This window comes from Saccostrea cucullata, unplaced genomic scaffold (assembly GCF_032062105.1).
Source record: "Saccostrea cucullata isolate Sc308-1 unplaced genomic scaffold, CSIRO_AGI_Scuc_v1 ctg349, whole genome shotgun sequence".
Taxonomy (NCBI): Eukaryota; Metazoa; Mollusca; class Bivalvia; order Ostreida; family Ostreidae; genus Saccostrea; species Saccostrea cuccullata.
This window is the reverse complement of record NW_026928102.1, coordinates 307,834-330,948: the sequence shown is the minus strand read 5'-3', so window position 1 is coordinate 330,948 and position 23,115 is coordinate 307,834. Positions and strand designations below refer to the sequence as shown.

The 23,115-nt window shown below is 33.2% G+C and overlaps 1 protein-coding gene and 1 long non-coding RNA gene across 5 annotated transcripts in view; both read right to left on the bottom strand.

The window, feature by feature from the left end:
- Positions 1-613: 613 nt before the first annotated feature.
- LOC134276435 (delphilin-like) overlaps positions 614-23,115 on the bottom strand; it is a gene marked incomplete at its 3' end in the record, with an annotated part of 42,938 nt that continues 20,436 nt past the window's right edge. Inside the window, exons 4-20 of the mRNA XM_062758694.1 lie at positions 22,067-22,186; positions 21,002-21,157; positions 20,385-20,470; positions 19,620-19,747; positions 19,439-19,509; positions 18,022-18,170; positions 15,761-15,805; positions 9,478-9,601; positions 9,137-9,282; positions 2,828-2,914; positions 2,687-2,733; positions 2,403-2,550; positions 2,043-2,165; positions 1,507-1,941; positions 1,198-1,334; positions 898-976; positions 614-673 (exon numbers count right to left, since the gene is read on the bottom strand). Coding sequence (XP_062614678.1) covers positions 614-673; positions 898-976; positions 1,198-1,334; positions 1,507-1,941; positions 2,043-2,165; positions 2,403-2,550; positions 2,687-2,733; positions 2,828-2,914; positions 9,137-9,282; positions 9,478-9,601; positions 15,761-15,805; positions 18,022-18,170; positions 19,439-19,509; positions 19,620-19,747; positions 20,385-20,470; positions 21,002-21,157; positions 22,067-22,186 — 2,141 coding nt within the window. The remainder of the gene's footprint in view (positions 674-897; positions 977-1,197; positions 1,335-1,506; positions 1,942-2,042; positions 2,166-2,402; positions 2,551-2,686; positions 2,734-2,827; positions 2,915-9,136; positions 9,283-9,477; positions 9,602-15,760; positions 15,806-18,021; positions 18,171-19,438; positions 19,510-19,619; positions 19,748-20,384; positions 20,471-21,001; positions 21,158-22,066; positions 22,187-23,115) is intronic.
- Positions 5,204-8,607, bottom strand: LOC134276430 (uncharacterized). 4 transcript variants are annotated; one of them, XR_009994042.1, is made up of 4 exons: positions 7,339-8,607; positions 6,968-7,100; positions 6,535-6,614; positions 5,204-5,985 (listed from the first exon to the last, which is right to left on the bottom strand). It is a non-coding gene; the product is annotated as an uncharacterized LOC134276430 (long non-coding RNA). The 4 variants fall into 4 exon arrangements; XR_009994043.1 differs by having other exon boundaries at positions 8,178-8,607; XR_009994044.1 differs by having other exon boundaries at positions 5,205-5,985; positions 6,972-8,607.

Below are 23,115 nucleotides of genomic sequence, written 5' to 3'. Positions count from 1 at the left end.
GCAATATGGCTGTCAGTGCAAAAATTTAAAATTTTGTAGACAGTCATTTTACAAAAAAAATTTCCATTTTGTCCATTTGTTGTGCATTTTTAAAGAACAGGATCAAGGTACTTCATATGCAATATTTTTTTTTTCAAAAGTGTATTTAAAATAAGATTGCATTCACAGACATATTAAAAAAGCTTCTTAAACTCATGCTTTGGTGCAATTATGGCTTTGTATCATGATAATCAATGACCAGGGTTTTCTGGACTCGATTTGTTCAAAATCAGCTTCCATTTAAAAGCAAACAAATTTACAGAATAAAGGGCACCTGCTGATATATAACAGGGGGTGTTCACCTCTGCCTACCAAACTTATATCTACCAGGGTGAATCTCTGATCCAATGTCCAATTTATAGAGGAACTTCCATGCAATTTTGAAACAGGTGGAATTTATCATAACTTGAGTACTGGAACTGCTCCATCAGAGTTTTAAATCACAAACATTAACAGCCATACTTGTGCCATGAGCATAAAAGAAATGCTCCTTAATTTGTTAATAAATAACATCAAATCAAGATTTTGCTGTACACAGAGAGGGAATGTGCATTGTGTATTAATAAGTACTCACAAATGTTGTAAGCCTTTTTGGGATTTAGAATGTATATCTCATTTCTTTTCTCCGGTACCTCTAAAACACACAAAACAGCAATGTATTGATCAGCCAATAACATACACAGATCAATATGGACAACTGGCAGAAACAGAAAGTGCTGAAATGATCTAAATCATAATAATTAATCATGCATATTAATATAAATAGCTGGTGAAAGTGGTTTACACATTGTTGTATAAGCAAGGGTATTCTCCCTTGAAAATCTTTATGCCTGTACAGAAGCATAACAAGACACTAACTTGCTCTTTTGTTTTGGATACTGAAGTGATTTTCTAATTCCAGATATTTGATGACATCATCCAAGTCATCATTTCCTAGCTACAAAGAGGAAAACTTACAAATAATTCTCATAGTAACATCAATCTTTTTTCCCCTTTATTAATTGATGCAGTTTGCTTTTCAACTCTCAATATCACTACATGATAAAATTCATGATAAAAATATATTAAACACAGATCCTTTTACTTTTTAAATTCAAAAAGAGAAAATTCAACTCTTTACCCAGTAAATTAAGCACTTCTTTTTTGAGTAAGATCTACCTGTTCCCAGATGGTATTTTCCACTTTATCAGCACCAATCTTTTCCCAGTTTATTCTCTTTACATTGACTTGATGAGATGACATGCCCACATCTGTTGCTAGAGAAGGGGGCGGGGGTGGAGGTGGGGGAGGAGGAGCTATAAAAAGATTATATCAGTCACATCATATAGACAGACACTTTTCCTTTTTTAAATATGAACATATAACCATGGATACTCCACTAAAGATGTAAAAAGAAAAATTGTAGAAAATTCAGCCTTCAAGAATTTCAAGAATAAGTATTTTTACTAATTCTATACAGTATCAGACCTGGAGGTGGAGGTACTGCCATTTGGTCTGTATCTGGATCAGTGTCCTCATTAGTGGAGGACTGGGACTGGGAGGATGTGGGCAGTACACTCCCATTCTTCTTCATCCCAAGGGGACGTAATTCTAGATCTGAAGCCTCTGCTGCCATGGCTGCATCCAGTTCCTTCAGGGCAGTCAGTGCCCTGGTGTTGAAGGAATCCATGGAATTCACAGAAAACAAGGACTTGGGCAAAGTTCGCTGAATTTCCACTTCACTGTCAGACTCGCTGGTGAAGATGATTTCTGGGGGTTCGTTAAGACCATTAGGAAGGCTGGTTGAGTGGACATGTCCATTCAGGATGGGGCTCTCATGACGACTCAAAGGTGAATGCTCAAACTGAGGAATAGGGATAACTGTCACATACTTAGTGGCTGAATGGATATCTTCCTCTGATTCTGTAAGGAGTAAGAAAATATACACACAGAGACAAATGTATCATTTTAGAATTCAACTTAATTCTATCGGTAGAAGGAGAGATTAGCATTCAATTTGGTACCTGATCCCCTGTTAATCTGGAATGCTTTCTTGGCTTCCTGCACTGCCTTTCTGGTTTCCTCCAGTTCTTTCATTAAAGCAAAGTCATAACCTTTCCCATTGCTAACTCTTTTTCTTTCAAAATCTGTCAAAAAAGAAAACAATCTTTAAGAAAACTTGTGTAAGCACACTCCATTTTTTCTGGATGTCCTGCATCAAATAAACAACATGTAAAACATGTACTTCTGTGTTTGCTCAAATAATTCCAACACAGAAGTATACAAGCTCAGTGAGCTTGATTAAAATAATTCAAAATAAATGTAAATGCACTGGCCTTTTTACACCTTATAAATTCAAGAAACGTAATAACCTCCTGACTTACCATATCCATGTTTCCCAATGAGATCTATGTCATCTGAAGAGTAGGTGTACCCAGGATGCATCTTCTTCCACAGACGACCTCTGGCCTTTCTGACCCCTGACCTTATACTTCTGTCCCTCAAATCCTCCTCATCTGATGAGTATGTGGACTGTTTAAAGATGAATATAAATATGTATATGGATGTAAATATAGAGTTTTCTTTCAAAAAAAGATCCAAATAATCTTTGAATTTATGATTTCAAACTTTAATGGCTTAATAGGGTCTTGAATGAAAATCGTTCTACCCAATTTGATCTCCCCTTGCCTCTTCTCAGTGCACTGGCAGCTGCTCCTACTAACAGATAAAATCATTTTAAATTTTCTTCTTTGCATTTCTTCTACAAGATCACTGAGACTTAACTTATTAAAATAATGAAAGTACTTACCATATTTAAAATCTTCCTCAATATTTCCTAACACTCTGCTCCTTGTTGATCCTAGATGACTTCCTGAGGTTCCTGGTTTGAAAGAATCTGCAAATTAAGATATATCATGTACATATACACTTCAAGCCAAATAAAGTAACATGTGCAATCTAACCTATAAGTTAAAGACTAAAATACCATTAATAAGACTCATTTACCATATTATTCACCAAGTCACCATTGCTGTCATAGCAAATGTTACTGGGGATTTTATTAGGGTGGGGGTGTTGGAGAAATCATAATATAAACAAAACAGACTCAGCATTTACTTTTAGACTGGGAAAGGAATATTCTTCCTTTAGACTGGGAAAGGAATATTACTGTTTTAAAGTAAGAGGGCCATTCAGAAAATAAAGTATTAAGGGGAGACAGGACACATGTCACATGACTATAAAGACATATTACGTCATAATCGGTGATGATATTCATGTTAAACGTTGTTAAAATCAACAGTTCTTGTGTCATTTTATTCTAAATTTCTAAAATTGTTTTTTAAACATTTAATTTTAGAAATTATTATTAAATTTTTTTTAAAGATCTTGCAATCATTTAGATATTGTGAAGTTGCCCAATCCACACATTTGTTTCTCTTTACCCTGCAGTCGACGTCAGTGACGTCAGACGTACTGTTTGAATTCTCAGTGCAGCGAGATCAAGTACACACACCCGTCATGATCAGTTTTATTTCATAGTAAACAGGTCACAGTCAATGTATCGTGATAAATTTCTGAAGTAGATTTTTTTAATTAATATTTTTTTGTGTTTAGTAGCAGAGATTCTCTCTATTTAGATAATTTTGAACGTTTATGTTTTCGTGTGACATCACAATTGATTTCCCGCACTCGGAAAATAAACGTGAAGCGTTTTCATCAGCTTATGTCTAATTCAATGATGTCCTGTGCGATATTGAGGTAAGCTTCACCCTGTGATATTTATGCAGTAAATAATTATGATGTAGGACTGACATTCAATCGTAAATTTAGAAATATTTATTGACAGATTTTTTTCCAAATGAGGTTTTTGTCTTTGAAGCTGCCATGAAAAATGCAGAAATCATACCACCCAAATACTATATAAAATTAAAACAATTGCTTTCAGATAATTTAAACACTATGAATATTCTGAAATATTTGAGTATATAGTGTTATTTATCATATTTATCGTTTGTGCGTAAAAATTCGCATTATGGACTCTGTTATGGGCCCGTAAACATGAAGTATCTATACTCCATACAAACTCTAAACAGGGCGGTATTTATGGTTCGATATATTTTAAGGTAGAGATTGATAGCTTGTCAACAAAAAAACTACCCATTGAATTTTTCTGAATTTTTTATATGTTTGTGTCGAGTCCTTGTTCTAAATCATATCAAAAATTCAAGGCAGGTCATCGGGCTAGTTTTAGAGAAATTTGACAATTTTGATATTGCCTTCATCAACCACCGAAGAGCTGAAAAAGCAGGGTAAAATAATATAAGAATATGATATGAAAAGGGCTGTAAATTTTTTATTGCTATATCAATTATCATTTGTCTTATATGAATTCAAACATCTGTCTGTATGGATTAATATTTGACATCAATCTTAAATTTATCAAGCATTGTAAGCAAAAAACAGAATTACATTTACCAAGATGCATGGTCAAATTAGGTTAAAATATTGCCTATTCATTGCACAAGGTCTCACACTTCTGCTTCCACTGTGAAAAAATTACCCATCAAATTTCTTTTTTTATTGCATATTATAGTTAGCCTATAAGTGTCTTAAATTTTAGAAAAAAATCATACTACATAATGGGGTTTAAATTCAACCTGGAACAAGTTTATTATCTTACACCCTACCCTACCCCCTTCCTTTAGAAGGATGCAATTTTGAAGAATATGGTGACTAAGAGAGATTATGCAGAAATTATCAAAATATTTCACAGAAAAGGAGTAAATTCTTTGTAATATTCTTTTAAATTACATTTTGTATCACACAAACAATTCATACATGTACACCTAGACACATGTTGCCCTGGTTGACCTTTTTGCACTTATATTAAAAAAGATAAGAAGTTTTCCTTATATCGTTCAAATTGACTTTGATAGATAGAATTAATCAAAATATTTCAAAGAAAATGAGTAAAATTCCAAGTAATATTCTTCTAAATTACATTCTTTATCACAGAAAACAATTTATACATGTACACCTGGACACATGTTGCCCTGCTTGACCTTTCTGCACTTATATTAAAAAAGATAAGAACTTTCCTTGATATCGTTCAAATTGACTTTGTAGATTTATTATACATATGATTCTTGGATGAATTATCAATGACAATAATGTTTTGACCAATTCTGTGCATAAGTAAACTGGTTTTTATTTTCTTCCTTTGACAACAATAGAATGATTAATTTCACTTTTCTTTTATTAAACAATTCCTTTTTTATTCCAAATACATGTACAACATAAATAAGGAAACCCAGTGATTATGAAGTTTTGAAAATATTCAGATAAAAATGTGTTATGTATTACACTGTTAAATGAAGACTGCCTGGTCATCAGTTGTCAGATATTATTACACTAAAGCATGGTAAAAAAAATGCTAAATACATGGTAAAAAGTGCGGGAAAATTGGGTGATTTGCTTATCATTACATACATACAAAAACAGTGCAATAATTTACAAAAATACATACAATGTATACTAGGTAATAATTTGTAACTTTAAAGTATAGATTTTGCAAACAGATTCATAAAAGTTAGAGGAATCCCACCTTAGACTGTATGTGATACTGTACAATTTTTAAACTCATGATGTAGTTGAACAAAATAAAGTGAATACATTCAGTACATGTACGGTAATAGGATATTAAACTTGCTATTTTTCTTTTTGTCTTATTGGCTAACAAAGATCAATGTAAACATGTATGCATTTTTAATTGCCACCGTATGCAGCCAGTTGCGTCATGTTCAAGGATCCTGACAATTCTGTTGTTTTTATGTCAATACAACAAAGGTGTTCTTTCACAAGGATCTGCAGTAAACAAAATTCACTCTGTATATTCAGATTTTGAAGCACGTCTTATGGTGTGATATGTCCGTTCCTCTTTACCATCTCCTTCTGGTAGTTCTTTTTCTGAAAAGAACAAAATATTTTAATACAATAAGAATGAAAATACATGTTTTACTTCTTTCTTTCACTGCAAACATAGTATGACTATGCCTATATGAATATAAGACACTTTTGAGATACCATTTTTATATAATGACAAATGTCATGAATTTTTTAAATTAAATGCATATAAAGTCAGCCTCATTAATCTGGGCATTTTTGCTCCCAAGGAAATTATTTGGATTAATGAATTGTCTTAATTAAACAAACTGGTATTATAGTGGTATATAAGGATAAAGATCAAATATTTTAGTTTATAAATGTAGGCCACACACTAAGACCAAGAACAGAAAAGAAAAGAAATAAACGTGAAATACAAAGACTCAGCACAAACTGTTCAAGAGTTAATACAAAAGGATCAAGTTTTTGTGGAAATAAAAAACTACCTGTACCTGTCAGTGACACATCAATGCATATACCACTAGCAACCTAAATATTATATGTGGAATTAAAATACTTTTCTTTTTACATCTTATTCCATTTTTTTTTTAATTCAGTTTTGTCCCTAATTACCTTATTGATATAAATCCAATATTCTTTTGTAACACTGCAGATGACACTTGATTAGCCAAGGATCCTATATTTCCATGGATCTGTAACATGAAAATAAAATAAAGTAAATAGCTTGATCATCTATTTAAAAAAAATGTAGAATTTATTAACAATTTTGATTTATTTTGCAAATTTAGCTATGATAATGTGAAGAGGTCAATATTGTTAAAAAACCATGTCAATTACAAGTTTTTTTTAACAATACTGACTTCTTCATATTATCATAGTACCAATTCTTTGGTGCTTTAGTTGAAACAATTTCATTCAAGTTAGAAAACATCTTTACATTTTAAAATTTTTTGGTTATTCAGTTCTGAATTCAATTTACAACATGACTTTTTATATGTTTATACACAAATATTTAACCATACATGTATTTAAGTCAATAGAACACCTACATGTAAGTAGTGATGCAGGGATCCCAAGTTAGATTCTCAGTCCAGCCATACATGTTCCTCGTTTCCTAACACACAAGTATGCCACTTTATGTTCAGTTTGCTGTAGCAGCAGATCTGGCTTGAACTTTCCTGAAATATTAATATGATCTTTGAGAAATTATTGACTTAAGAAAATGCTTCTATATGTATACAATAATACTGTATGTACATTATGGTGTTTAAATAAAAAATACAAGTACTAAAAATCATAAATTTAATTTTTAATACATGTATTATAAAACACCTCCTTTTTACCACCCCCTTGAAAAAAATTTCTGGATTTTCCCTGATACATGTGCAAGTGTAAATTGAAAAAAAAAATACAAACCAATGGCTATTTTGGAGTTAATGTAAAAAGCACCCTTGAATTAATTCCTCTTTCCAGGTGACACTTGATTTGGTCACATTATTTCAGCAGGGAAAGCTGAATACACTGTCTAATTCATAGCTTGCTTCAACTGTAGTATTAAATATTTCTTTTATAATCTATAAATATGATATTTGTTTATATTCAGGGCCCTTTTGAGCATAAAACAAATACTGTTCCATACATAAATTTATTACAGGTACATAAATATTACATAAGGCTAAAAAAAAAATAGTCTTGTTTCCTGCTACCCGACTGACCCTATTTTTTTTGTCACTTGATCCTAAAGTTGTTTCTTTTTTTTTAATGCAACTTTTTACAATTTGCTTTTTATTTCAAAAAGACAAAAGATTTGCAAGTAAATGTCCACTATCATTTATAAAAGAGGTTATAATAATTAAAAAGCATCTGCCATCCAAAGCAGAGAAAGTTTATACATTTCTGCATTTGAACAATTTAAGCGAAATATGTTTCTCCATTTTTTGATCTGAGTAACTAAACACCACCTCGTGTGTTAGGCACGGATAAGTATGATTACTTTTAATTTTTCACCAATCCGGCCTTTTATCATTTTCTGACACCAGAAATGTCTGGTTTTATTCTTCTATCCTAGAAGTTACAGTCTGGTCATTAAATACGTTTTAATTTTTAGCTAAATAAAACTACTTTAGGAAGGAAAAAAAATTATATGAAGGTTATTGGTAATTGAAGCTAAATATACTGGTATCAGACCTGTGCGTAAACAAACAAGCACCATAGTCATGATCGATATACCTGTATACTAAGTCGTAAATATTCACCTTATGTATCTGACACGGACACAGCATACAAAAAATATGTTTTGCAAAAATTTTGCTTCTTCCGTCATACCAATTAACATCTGTAGGGTCATGGTCTTTAATGTCTATACTGAAAACAACATCAGATACCGGTGTACCCACGTGGTGCTGCAGTGGACACTGGACAAGGAGTAGTTTCACCAAAATTATGTTCACGGTCGGCTTCAGTCTCACTTATATTTTGATTCTCATGAAGATGCTTCAATTTCGAGAACCGTAAAGATTTAATACGTATGGTAACTTTGTCCTTTAAGTCGAGGAAATTTCTCGATCGCTTCGTCGGCCATCTTGTAGCATAGACAATAATGTGTAAATGGAGACTTTTATTTGACGGCGTTCCGGAATCCGGAAAAAAAGCACGTGCAAATATGCGGATTCTTTCTATCACGTGATTGCTATCGGTCTCTACCTTAAATACTGTAGAAGTACTTTTTTCCGCGTGGTATTAATTTACGCTATGTAGGCGGTCAAATATTTTCCGCGAAAATTAGTCCAAGCGTACTTAATATTAATGTAAGACATATGTTGACAGTATAAAAAATCCGCGTAATTTTCTACCCATGGATTAAACAGAAATTGAGTTTCCGCGGAATTATGACTCCGTGGAAAAAAGTACGTCTACAGTAAGTCAAGAAATCCCATCACAGGACCGTTTTAAAATGTAAAGTACATATTAAATTAGTAATATAAAAAAATACGAAAAAAAATTCATTGATAGGAATTTTTTCAGCGAAAGGTCCTGTTCCTCCTTAAGACACTAGTAGATAAGTCATGAAAAAGGAAATAAATATCTTCTTGGAAAATAACCATACTAGTTCTGAAAATTTTTATTATTCAATATCTTATGATAAATTTAAAATGTATTTCGTTTTGTAACAGGTTTTATATTCAGTCTCTAGATAAATTTACTATGTATTTACTTTTGTTATTGGTTTGTATGTTGAGCCTCTCCCTGGTGTAGTTCTGATGCTCTGTAATCAGGAGAGGAATGATGTACATCCACAGGGTGTGTTTAGAGGGCGTGTCCAGAATACCCTCCAATGACTGGATCAGACTCTCCACATTTCTACAAGTTATAAGTATAACTCAGCCAACATTCTACACACAAACTGAAGTTTAAAGATAATGGGTCTCAACATAAATTCAAACATATAAGATTGTAAAATTCTACTGCATGCATTACACATCTCCAAGCAGAATTCTCATACAGAAAATTGATATAAGACACCATAAACACTAATTTATTTTTTAATTAGCTCACCTGTTGTGAGCATACACTCTAAGTGACCTCTTTAAGTGAGTTCTCTCCCTTGAAGTCAACAAGTAATCACACTGCTGCTGGAATGAGGACGGTTGTGGTTTGGGTGTGGAAGGCCTGGAATTTTCTGAAAATGGTGAAAATTCCTTTACAATGGATTTTGACAAATATAAAGACTACGCAATTAACTACACTGTAGAGGCTGTACCAAGAAGCTATTTGTGAATTCAGATTTCAAAGGAAAAGCAATACAGAGATGCATATAAATTTTTGTCGATTGGAACAGAATGCAATCCCTGTTACTAAAAGGCTTTTCCTTGTATCCTGTTATAATATATTTTATTGTTGAGTGAGTACAAATCATGGGCATTCTTTTTATTAAATCAAAATTAAATTTAGGTATAACCAGAAGTCTCTGTCGAGACTGTAGCTCTACTGGTTTATACTTAAAACAAAGGAAGAGAAAAGTAGCAGTTGGGACTTGAGACTTTAAATCAGCAATAAACAGAAAAATGATCCTAGCCACTCATCAAAATAACCAGAAGTCTCTGTCGAGACTGTAGCTCTACTGGTATGTACTTATCAAAAACCATTGCACTATTTTATGTATCTTTGTGTAGTCTACTTGTGTGCCAACTTATTTTGAAATCAAACTAGAACTGTAGAAGGAGTAGCGTTTTTAAGGAATTTCACAGAAAATTCTATTTTTAGTAACCATGGTAACACCGTTCATCGAAATCAAAAACCGATGCACTATTCTACGTATCTTAGGGTAGTATACTTGTGTGTCAAGTTATACTGAAATCAGACCAAAACTGTAGAAGGAGTAGCGTTTTTAAAGAATTTCACAGAAAATTCTATTTTTAGTAACCATGGCAACATCGTTCATCGAAATTAAAAACCGATGCACTATTCTATGTATCTTAGTGTAGTCTACTTGTGTGCCAAGTTATATTGAAATCAGACCAAAACTGTAGAAGAAGTAGCGTTTTTAAGGAATTTCACAGAAAATTCTATTTTTAGTAACCATGGCAACATCGTTCATCGAAATTAAAAACCGATGCACTATTCTATGTATCTTAGTGTAGTCTACTTGTGTGCCAAGTTATATTGAAATCAAACTAGAACTGTAGAAGGAGTAGCGTTTTTAAGGAATTTCACAGAAAATTCTATTTATAGTAACCATGGCAACACCGTTCATCTAAATTAAAAACCGATGCACTATTCTATGTATCTTAGTGTAGCCTACTTGTGTGCCAAGTTATATTGAAATCAGACCAAAACTGCAGAAGGAGTAGCGTTTTAAAGGAATTTCACAGAAAATTCTATTTTTAGTAACCATGGCAACACCGTTCATCGAAATCAAAAACCGATGCACTATTCTATGTATCTTAGTGTAGTCTACTTGTGTGCCAAGTTATATTGAAATCAGACCAAAACTGTGGAAGGAGTAGCGTTTTAAAGGAATTTCACAGAAAATTCTATTTTTAGTAACCATGGCAACACCGTTCATCGAAATCAGAAACCGATGCACTATTCTATGTATCTTAGGGTAGTCTACTTGTGTGCCAAGTTATATTGAAATCAGACCAAAACTGTAGAAGAAGTAGCGTTTTTAAGGAATTTCACAGAAAATTCTATTTTTAGTAACCATGGCAACATCGTTCATCGAAATTAAAAACCGATGCACTATTCTATGTATCTTAGTGTAGTCTACTTGTGTGCCAAGTTATATTGAAATCAAACTAGAACTGTAGAAGGAGTAGCGTTTTTAAGGAATTTCACAGAAAATTCTATTTATAGTAACCATGGCAACACCGTTCATCTAAATTAAAAACCGATGCACTATTCTATGTATCTTAGTGTAGCCTACTTGTGTGCCAAGTTATATTGAAATCAGACCAAAACTGCAGAAGGAGTAGCGTTTTAAAGGAATTTCACAGAAAATTCTATTTTTAGTAACCATGGCAACACCGTTCATCGAAATCAAAAACCGATGCACTATTCTATGTATCTTAGTGTAGTCTACTTGTGTGCCAAGTTATATTGAAATCAGACCAAAACTGTGGAAGGAGTAGCGTTTTAAAGGAATTTCACAGAAAATTCTATTTTTAGTAACCATGGCAACACCGTTCATCGAAATCAGAAACCGATGCACTATTCTATGTATCTTAGGGTAGTCTACTTGTGTGCCAAGTTATATTGAAATCAGACCAAAACTGTAGAAGGAGTAGCGTTTTTAAGGAATTTCACAGAAAATTCTATTTTTAGTAACCATGGCAACTCGTTCATCGAAATTAAAAACCGATGCACTATTCTATGTATCTTAGTGTAGTCTACTTGTGTGCCAAGTTATATTGAAATCAAACTAGAACTGTAGAAGGAGTAGCGTTTTTAAGGAATTTCACAGAAAATTCTATTTATAGTAACCATGGCAACACCGTTCATCTAAATTAAAAACCGATGCACTATTCTATGTATCTTAGTGTAGCCTACTTGTGTGCCAAGTTATATTGAAATCAGACCAAAACTGCAGAAGGAGTAGCGTATTAAAGGAATTTCACAGAAAATTCTATTTTTAGTAACCATGGCAACACCGTTCATCGAAATCAAAAACCGATGCACTATTCTATGTATCTTAGTGTAGCCTACTTGTGTGCCAAGTTATATTGAAATCAGACCAAAACTGCAGAAGGAGTAGCGTTTTAAAGGAATTTCACAGAAAATTCTATTTTTAGTAACCATGGCAACACCGTTCATCGAAATCAAAAACCGATGCACTATTCTATGTATCTTAGTGTAGTCTACTTGTGTGCCAAGTTATATTGAAATCAGACCAAAACTGTGGAAGGAGTAGCGTTTTAAAGGAATTTCACAGAAAATTCTATTTTTAGTAACCATGGCAACACCGTTCATCGAAATCAGAAACCGATGCACTATTCTATGTATCTTAGGGTAGTCTACTTGTGTGCCAAGTTATATTGAAATCAGACCAAAACTGTAGAAGAAGTAGCGTTTTTAAGGAATTTCACAGAAAATTCTATTTTTAGTAACCATGGCAACATCGTTCATCGAAATTAAAAACCGATGCACTATTCTATGTATCTTAGTGTAGTCTACTTGTGTGCCAAGTTATATTGAAATCAAACTAGAACTGTAGAAGGAGTAGCGTTTTTAAGGAATTTCACAGAAAATTCTATTTATAGTAACCATGGCAACACCGTTCATCTAAATTAAAAACCGATGCACTATTCTATGTATCTTAGTGTAGCCTACTTGTGTGCCAAGTTATATTGAAATCAGACCAAAACTGCAGAAGGAGTAGCGTTTTAAAGGAATTTCACAGAAAATTCTATTTTTAGTAACCATGGCAACACCGTTCATCGAAATCAAAAACCGATGCACTATTCTATGTATCTTAGTGTAGTCTACTTGTGTGCCAAGTTATATTGAAATCAGACCAAAACTGTGGAAGGAGTAGCGTTTTAAAGGAATTTCACAGAAAATTCTATTTTTAGTAACCACGGCAACACCGTTCATCGAAATCAGAAACCGATGCACTATTCTATGTATCTTAGGGTAGTCTACTTGTGTGCCAAGTTATATTGAAATCAGACCAAAACTGTAGAAGGAGTAGCGTTTTTAAGGAATTTCACAGAAAATTCTATTTTTAGTAACCATGGCAACTCGTTCATCGAAATTAAAAACCGATGCACTATTCTATGTATCTTAGTGTAGTCTACTTGTGTGCCAAGTTATATTGAAATCAAACTAGAACTGTAGAAGGAGTAGCGTTTTTAAGGAATTTCACAGAAAATTCTATTTATAGTAACCATGGCAACACCGTTCATCTAAATTAAAAACCGATGCACTATTCTATGTATCTTAGTGTAGCCTACTTGTGTGCCAAGTTATATTGAAATCAGACCAAAACTGCAGAAGGAGTAGCGTATTAAAGGAATTTCACAGAAAATTCTATTTTTAGTAACCATGGCAACACCGTTCATCGAAATCAAAAACCGATGCACTATTCTATGTATCTTAGTGTAGTCTACTTGTGTGCCAAGTTATATTGAAATCAGACCAAAACTGTGGAAGGAGTAGCGTTTTAAAGGAATTTCACAGAAAATTCTAATTTTAGTAACCATGGCAACACCGTTAATCGAAATCAAAAACCGATGCACTATTCTATGTACCTTAGTGTAGTCTACTTGTGTGCCAAAGTATATTGAAATCAGACCAAAACTGTGGAAGGAGTAGCGTTTTAAAGGAATTTCACAGAAAATTCTATTTTTAGTAACCATGGCAACACCGTTCATTGAAATTAAAAACCCATGCACTATTCTATGTATCTTAGTGTAGTCTACTTGTGTGCCAAGTTATATTGAAATCAGACTAAAATTGTAGGAGGAGTAGCGTTTTGAAAAATTGTTTACAGACAGACGGACAGACAGACGGACAGACAGACAGACAGACGGACAGACGGACGGACGCCGGACGCATTACTATCGCATAAGCTCTTCTGGTCTCTGACCAGTAGAGCTAAAAACCAATGCACAGAATTATGTATCTTAGTATAGTCTACTTGTGTGCCAAGTTATACTGAAATCAGACCAAAACTGCAGGAGGAGTAGCATTTTGAAAGAATTTCACAGAAATTTCTATTTTTAGTAACCATGGCAACATTGTTCATTGAAATCAAAAACCGATGCACAGAATTATGTATCTTAGTGTAGTCTACTTGTATGCCAAGTTATATCAAAATCAGACCAAAACTGTAGGAGGAGTAGCATTTTGAAAGAATTTCACAGAAATTTCTATTTTTAGTAACCAAGGCAACACCGTTCATCGAAATCAAAAACCGATGCACAGAATTACGTATCTTAGTGTAGTCTACTTGTGTGCCAAGTTATAATGAAATTGGACCAAAACTGTAGGAGGAGTAGCATTTTGAAAGAATTTCACAGAAATTTCTATTTTTAGTAACCACGGCAACACCGTTTATCGAAATCAAAAACCGATGCACAGAATTATGTATTTTAGTGTAGTCTACTTGTGTGCCAAGTAATATTGAAATTGGACCAAAACTGTAGGAGGAGTAGCATTTTGAAAGAATTTCAAAGAAATTTCTATTTTTAGTAACCACGGCAACACCGTTCATCGAAATCAAAAACCGATGCACAGAATTATGTATCTTAGTATAGTCTACTTGTGTGCCAAGTTATACTGAAATCAGACCAAAACTGCAGGAGGAGTAGCATTTTGAAAGAATTTCACAGAAATTTCTATTTTTAGTAACCATGGCAACATTGTTCATTGAAATCAAAAACCGATGCACAGAATTATGTATCTTAGTGTAGTCTACTTGTATGCCAAGTTATATCAAAATCAGACCAAAACTGTAGGAGGAGTAGCATTTTGAAAGAATTTCACAGAAATTTCTATTTTTAGTAACCAAGGCAACACCGTTCATCGAAATCAAAAACCGATGCACAGAATTACGTATCTTAGTGTAGTCTACTTGTGTGCCAAGTTATAATGAAATTGGACCAAAACTGTAGGAGGAGTAGCATTTTGAAAGAATTTCACAGAAATTTCTATTTTTAGTAACCACGGCAACACCGTTCATCGAAATCAAAAACCGATGCACAGAATTATGTATCTTAGTGTAGTCTACTTGTGTGCCAAGTAATATTGAAATTGGACCAAAACTGTAGGAGGAGTAGCATTTTGAAAGAATTTCAAAGAAATTTCTATTTTTAGTAACCACGGCAACACCGTTCATCGAAATCAAAAACCGATGCACAGAATTATGTATCTTAGTGTAGTCTACTTTTGTGCCAAGTTATATTGAAATCAGACCAAAACTGTAGGAGGAGTAGCATTTTGAAAGAATTTCACAGAAATTTCTATTTTTAGTAACCACGGCAACACCGTTCATCGAAATCAAAAACCGATGCACAAAATTATGTATCTTAGTGTAGTCTACTTGTGTGCCAAGTTATATTGAAATCGGACCAAAACTGTAGGAGGAGTAGCATTTTGAAAAATTGTTTACAGACAGACAGACGGACAGACAGACAGACGGACGGACGACGGACGCATTACTATCGCATAAGCTCTTCTGGTCTCTGACCAGTAGAGCTAAAAATTTGCTTATTCTATTAAATTCTTCAAGTTACCGTTTTTTCAAAGAATTTAATATAACAAAGAAAACTTTCTCAGATACTAAATCACTGAACTGTGCTATATGTCTTAATCAAAATGTGAAAAGCAAATAACTTACTCTTGCCATCAGCTCTTTCAATTTGTCTAGGAAGTGCTGCTACCTCTGCAAGCATAAACAAAGGCCTGTTTTTAGTTTTGAAAAAGACTGAGTCGGGGCCTGTAAAGCTTTTACAGTTGTAGTTTTTGTTTTTCTTTCATTAAACATATGAAGAAAATAGTACTCAATAAATAAAATCTCCTCAGACAGGTTGATCTGACTTACCCAGTAAGGTCGATTTGACTTACCCAGTAAGATCTCCTCAGAGTTGGTTTTACTTACCCAATAAGATCTCCTCAGATAAGTTGATTTTACTTACCCAGTAAGTAAGATCTCCTCAAACAGGTTGATTTGATTTACCCAGTAAGATCTCCTCAGACAGGTCCAATTGACTTAAAAGTAAGATCTCCTCAGACATACATGCCAACTTTTGAAAATTCCCATGGGGGATTTTGCGCATGACGACATTTTTCATAGCTTTAAATTCGCGACATTTTGTCGTGAAATTAAATGATTATGACATGATCCTTTTTTTATAATTTATAATATAATTAATATCACTTATTAATACTACTAAAGGATAAAAATAACACAAAAATAAGGTTTTTCTTTTCAAAATGAAAATATTTTTGCTCAAATAGGTGCCTCTCTCACTAAAGAAGGGATAATTAGTAACATATGTAGGACACATAATTTGGTGAAAAACTGAAAATTGTACAACTTTTGATACTGTAAAGTACTGTTTCTGGGAACATTTATGAGATTTTTATATTTTAATTAATTAGAAATTCTAATCAGATATTAAATTTAAAGAAATTTTGAGAAACTGCAATGCATTTGTTTTTTATTCAAAGAAATAAATCATCGGTTTTGAAGAATTAAATCATCAATTTTCTAAAATAAAGATATCACCTATCCCAAATAAATTAATTTTTTTACAGTCTTGAACTTTGGCAGGCTTGATGGTGCTATGTGGGTATTTCTTAGTCACATATGCATAAAATATTATAATTACTTTTGGGAGAAGGGAGGGAAAAGAAATTCTAATTGACATAGACTTTATTGTTTCATCAGGATTTTTTTCATATTATCTTAACTGGCAAACTTTACAATATTTTTTCATTATAAGTAGATAAAGTCAGCAGCTATGCTTTGTAGTTTTCTACTTTCGTTTTCAAATAACGATCTCCTTGGATTCCGATTTTATGGTTTGGTTATTATTTAGTTGTCTTTAATTTATGTTTTCAATAAAATGACAAACAATTATCCCCTTAATCTATGTGTTTCACCTTGCGTACCCCTTAAAACTGAAAAGATAATCCCCTAATTAATTGCCCCGTGCTGTAAGCTACCTGCACCTGGACGACTCCGTACGTTCAAGCGTGAAGTGATTTCCTGTGGCTAATTAACCATGTTAACACCTAAATAAACAATGAAACTTATCTGTGTGCATTGAATAAACAAGTCTGATATTGTTATCCCAATTGAAAAAATTCAGCGGTATTAGGGAAACTTATAAAATTGGAAATTTTGGGTGAATTTTTACAAATCGGGAAATTAGGTCAATTTTTCTCTCCCGATCGGGAAGGCGGGATGAAAGGGTAAAATCGGGAGAATCCCGCCTAAATCGGGAAAGTTGGCACGTATGCTCAGACAGGTCCAGTTGACTTAACAAGTAAGATCTCAGACAGTTTGATTTGACTTACCCAGTAATAACTCCTCAGACAGGTTGATTTGACTTACCCAGTAAGATCTCCTCAGACCGGTTGATTATACTTACTCAGAAAGATCTCTTCAGACAGGTTGATTTGACTTACCCAGTAAGATCTCCTCAGACCGGTTGATTATACTTACTCAGAAAGATCTCTTCAGACAGGTTGATTTGACTTACCCAGTAAGATCTCCTAAGACAGGTTGATTTTAACTTACCCAATAAGTCCTCCTCAGACCGGTTGATTATACTTACTCAGAAAGATCTCCTCAGACAGGTTGATTTGACTTACCCAGTAAGATCTCCTCAGACCGGTTGATTATACTTACTCAGAAAGATCTCTTCAGACAGGTTGATTTAACTAACCCTGTAAGATCTCCTCAGACATGTTGATTTAACTAACCCTGTAAGATCTCCTCTGACAGGTTGATTTAACTTACCCAGTAAGATCTCCCCAGACATGTTGATTTAACTTACCCAGTAAGATCTCCTCAGACAGGTTGATTTGACTTACCCAGTAAGATCTCCTCAGACATGTTGATTTAACTTACCCAGTAAGGATTTGACTTACCCAGTAAGATTTCCTCAGACAGGTTGATTTTATTCAGACAGTACTCTTGGTGAGGAGGGGTCAGCTTCATGAGGATAAACTTCCACAATGTCTTCTTGGACTGTGTGTCCAGTATCATGGAGATTTGGTGGTAGAAATCCACTACATTTCTTAAAAGTAAAGAATTTACATGTACGAGGATTGATCCAAAAGTAATGTCACAACTTTGATAAAATTGCTATAAATGGACGTAAAGCAACAAAATTAAACATGATGGAAGCTTTATTCATTTCAAATTGGACCTGAAAAATTCAAAGGAATATGACGGATACTTTGCAAAATATCGGATTTCAAACAATGTGCATTTATGGTAGTTGCCCCACCTAAATATAACGTCATATGACAGATACACATCGTCATTCTTTTAAGCGTTTTCCCTTTCTTTTCATTAAAAAAATATTTGTGATTCGAAAACACTTTCACCAACTCCACTTTCTTTAAGAATTCTTGGTATCATCATACACTCACTCTTTTCATAATTAAGCCCTCTGTCAAAATTTTTTGAACAATAGCATAAGACAAACTTGAAAATTCACATATCACTCTATATGTCTGTCTTTTTTGACAAAGTCAGACACCATCGGACGTTTCCGTCCGATCTTCTATCTTTCGGTCATCTTGTCTTACCCATCCAAAATTGCTGAAACCATCTATTAAGATGTCTCTTATTTACATTCTTTATTTTGTAAGTCTGATTAATTAATGTAACTGTGGCTTGTGATGATTCCCATATCGGTATTTTGAAGCAAAAATGCATTACAACTCGTCGAGCCGTTTTTCCCCCATTTTGAAAATCCCTCTGTTCAATTCAACAGAGTAAAACAACAATGTTTATGATCACAAATACCGATGCCGTCATTTAATTTTCAAATAAAGACAAGAAAATGATGAGAATTGTGTCTTTTAAAAAATTGGAAGTTTGGGTGCTTGTGTAGAATCTTTTTAATATGTTTGTCTTTTTCATTCTGAGAAAAAATACACTTTAAAATGTGACGTTCCGCTGTGACGCTGCAACACCCCCTATGCTTTATGTTTTAAACATCTATAAAATAAATTCAAATAAACATTATTAAATTAAAATTTCAATGTTAATTAGATTTATATTTGTGCATCTTTTGGTATATTGTATTTGATAATATGACGCCAAATATAAAAGAAAGGACACTGTGACATTACTTTTGGATCATCCCTCGTACATACTGTCAATGCCCCTACCACTTTATATTCCTAGGTTTTAATGAACATCAAAAATTTAGACTTCATTCTCATCAATTTTGTAAAAGTGATGCATAAAACTCTTACAATGTTCAGGCAACAAACTTTGGTTGTTGAAGTATTTTTTTTTGTATTTATAAAGGAGGTGATTTTTAGTACTGACCTGGATGTATCATACTGAATCATTGCTTTTCTCATGTGAGATCTCTCCTTGGATGTCAGCAGATACTCAGCCTGCAACAGATATAATTAGTAAACTATAAACTTACACAAATAAATAATTATTCTTACTTATAAGAGTTACGACATGATAGTTTTGAAATTCAAATGTAATATCTACTCACATGGTTTTTGAAGGACTTTCCACTGCTGTCAATCATTTCTTTGCCGTCTGCTTTCATCCACTGAGATGAGGCGTGGCTCGAGATGGAGGAGAGAGACATTGTGGACATACTGAGTGTACTCAGACCTTCTGTAAATAAGAACAAACAATTGATATACTGAGTGTACTCAGACTTTCTGAAAATTAAAAACAAGCAAATGATGTTTGTGAAACAATTAGCCCCCCCCCCCCCCACCTACCCCATCCCCGGACATATAAGCTAAGAAAATAAACAGAAATTGCAAATAATTTTAATGTTTCTAAGTCCAGGGGGCATAAATCTGTCAAAAATTGCTCAATCTTATCCAAAACAAATGACTTAGATATTCTTATGAAAAATTTCATTTCAGTACGTACTAACTCTGCAAAGAAAATGAAGGGAAACTGTTGGTACACCGACAGACAGACAGATCGACCAACAGAGAGATCAATCGATAGACAGGAGGAGGGCATAACAATTAATTAAGACAAACTGGATGTGTACTCAGACCTTCTAAAAATAAATGAAAATGAAGTGTATCTTTTAATATAATAGTTAATATTTTCTACATCTACAATCTTTCTTTCTTCAGAACAGAGAAGCATAATAAGATGTGGAAAATGCTTAAAATCAAACACAATATATAAATGGAGTTAAAGGATCATAGAAGGAAAGGGGTACACACTTGAGTTTTATTGCAGAGTCATGTAAACTGAACTTTAAAATATTGAATTTTAAGTACAGTACCATTTCTCTGAGTTCTGAGAACCTCAATCTCTGGGGACGATCCACTGTCCTGAAGTAACTGTACCAAGTGTGCATGTGTACACCTCCTACAAAATCGATACATATATATACTCAATCAGCAATTACTGGCTAGTCCTATAGACTAAAGTCATTAAGTTCACATAACCTGAAATGTTCATTAATCAAGAATCAGAATTCTAATGGAGACATTGTGTAGCATGTTAGCAATAATGTACCTATAGGTGAGGAATATTGCTAATAAATTGATATAGATGCAATCTACTCATAAATGTCTTCTCCATACCAGCTAGTTAGTTATGAAAAGTTCAATGTCTCATGCAATACTTTTTCATAATTTGCAAGAAAATATCTTAGGGAAAAATTTTATCCTAACACATTTTTATAATTAGTATTTGTACAATGTATTAATTATTTATAGTTTATTTTTTCTCTTTCTTAACACTTGAACTTCATGTCAAAGGATAACTCTCTCATATTTCCTCTTAGGTAATATTTAAGTAAGTAAGTGATTTGTGTAAGCTTAATTGTACACCCTTGTTGCTGGGAATGATTAAGCATGTGAGTGAATTGCACGAGGAACAACTGTAAATCTTTACCTGACATCGATGTTATTGAGCTTCAGAATCACGTCCCCGGCCTGAAGCCCCGCCTTATCAGCGGGTCCCATAGGGTCCACCGACTCAATACACACAGGGTTGTTTCCCTTGATCACAAAGCCAAAGCTACCTCCCTCTCGAAAGACTTGGATTACTCTGAAAAGACATTTATATAATGAAAAAAAAACCTGCTACTTAAAATGTATACTCAAAGTAGAAAAAGATAATATCTTTCTGTATATAAATATACAGTGAAACTTGTCTAATCTGAATGTTGTGAATTCCAAAATCTTGCAAATTTCAGTGAAAGGGATCAGTGGTATCTGAATGAGTCAGATATTACTGTATCACAATATATACAGTAAAACTCCATTATAGCAAAGTCGTGGGGACCTGTGAATTTAATTCGCTATATCTGTAATTCATTATATCCGTATAACGAATTTGTATAACCATATATAGCGAATTCGCAATATGCATGTTTTCCTTCAAGTGTTACTATCAAATATCTTAGGGAAGCAAATATTACAAAACATACCTTCGATAACTAAGGTTTTATTATGAATTGAATTTTATATACAAATGCTGAAAGAAAATAAAGTCAGTTCAATTTATCAAATTTTGAGATCTTTGAAAGTTCGTTATAAAAGATGTAAATTTCATTATATTTAACCTCAACTGGGACTCAAAATCAGTTCGCTATATCCGTAAATTCATTATATCAGAGTTCGTTATAACCGTAAAATTTTACAAAGATTTGTTAAGAATTTTGCCGGGGACCCAGAAAAACTTCGTTATATCCGTGAATTCGCTATATCTGTGTTCGTACTAAACAAGTTTTACTGTAATATGAATAAAATACCTTTCAGTGGTAAAAGATTTTTTCCACTTGGGATAACTTAATGATGATAGCATCGTGATAGAGATGTCTGGGTCATAACAAACTTCATCATATCACAAACCAACTGAATCTTCAGTATTTCATTTCATATATCTTAGCAATTATGTCAAACAATCCCTTGAGCTTGTGAAAAGGAAATAGATCTTTATTATAAACTGTTTTACCTTCTGTCTGTGTGAGCATGATCAAATTTGGAGGCCTCTTCATCAAAATTGATCATATTTGCTCTTTGATATTTATGGAATTCATCAAATCTTGCTCTTTGCTTGGGAGGAATAAATTGCCTGCAAGATAACAAAGCAGATTGTGCAGCACAACAATTCAAAAGCATTTCCTATTATTTTCTTTGGAAACAACAGAAACATTTTTCTTCAAGGTTATTACTGAATACTGATTTAATAAAGGAAAATGCCTCTCATATGTCTTTTTATTGTGTATCTATATCAAGTTCCTGAAATTCCAGAAACAATTAACATTTTATAGAAATGAGTTATTAACTTAACATGGTCTATCATTCAACCATCTGAATATACACTATAATATATTCTTTTATAACTAAATTTTTAAATGCTTAGATCAAGCAATATAAGGATCGGTTTGTTAGGAATGATTTTAAGTAAACTGAATTTTTTTTACTCAACATGGTATAATTTACAGAGTAAATACTGGTGTTATTCATATATCCATTTTAATTTTTGTTTTTAATTAAGAATCTTATGCAAAATGTTACAGTTTTATGGAAGAAAAAGTGCTCCTTTTTTCTGACTTATGATAAATTTGCCAGTTTTCATCTGTTTTAAGGTAAATGTTGCAAGATTTTGTTCACTAAAATATTAAAAAATAATTTCCAAAATACAACAGACCTCAACCAAATTGTATTAACTATTCATTAAAAAAATTGACTTAATTGGAAGAAAAGTGTACCCTTTCTAAGATCCTCAACACACCTCTCTTTACAGTAATCTGGAAATGGCCCTGTTTAACAAATGGATCTCTTTTTCTGTAAGAATACTTGGGGTTTAAGGGGAAGTCATAAGTTTTTTTACTGAAGTCAACAAAAACTGAAACCCCCTGTAAGGTACAGTACAAGAAAATAGTCTAAAAAATTCATGAAGCATAAAATGATGATTGACTGATCTACAGTGTTTCTGTTAACTTTTAAAACCAAGGGTCATTACGACCCTTTGAAGTAGGGATGGGTATCGCCAAAAAT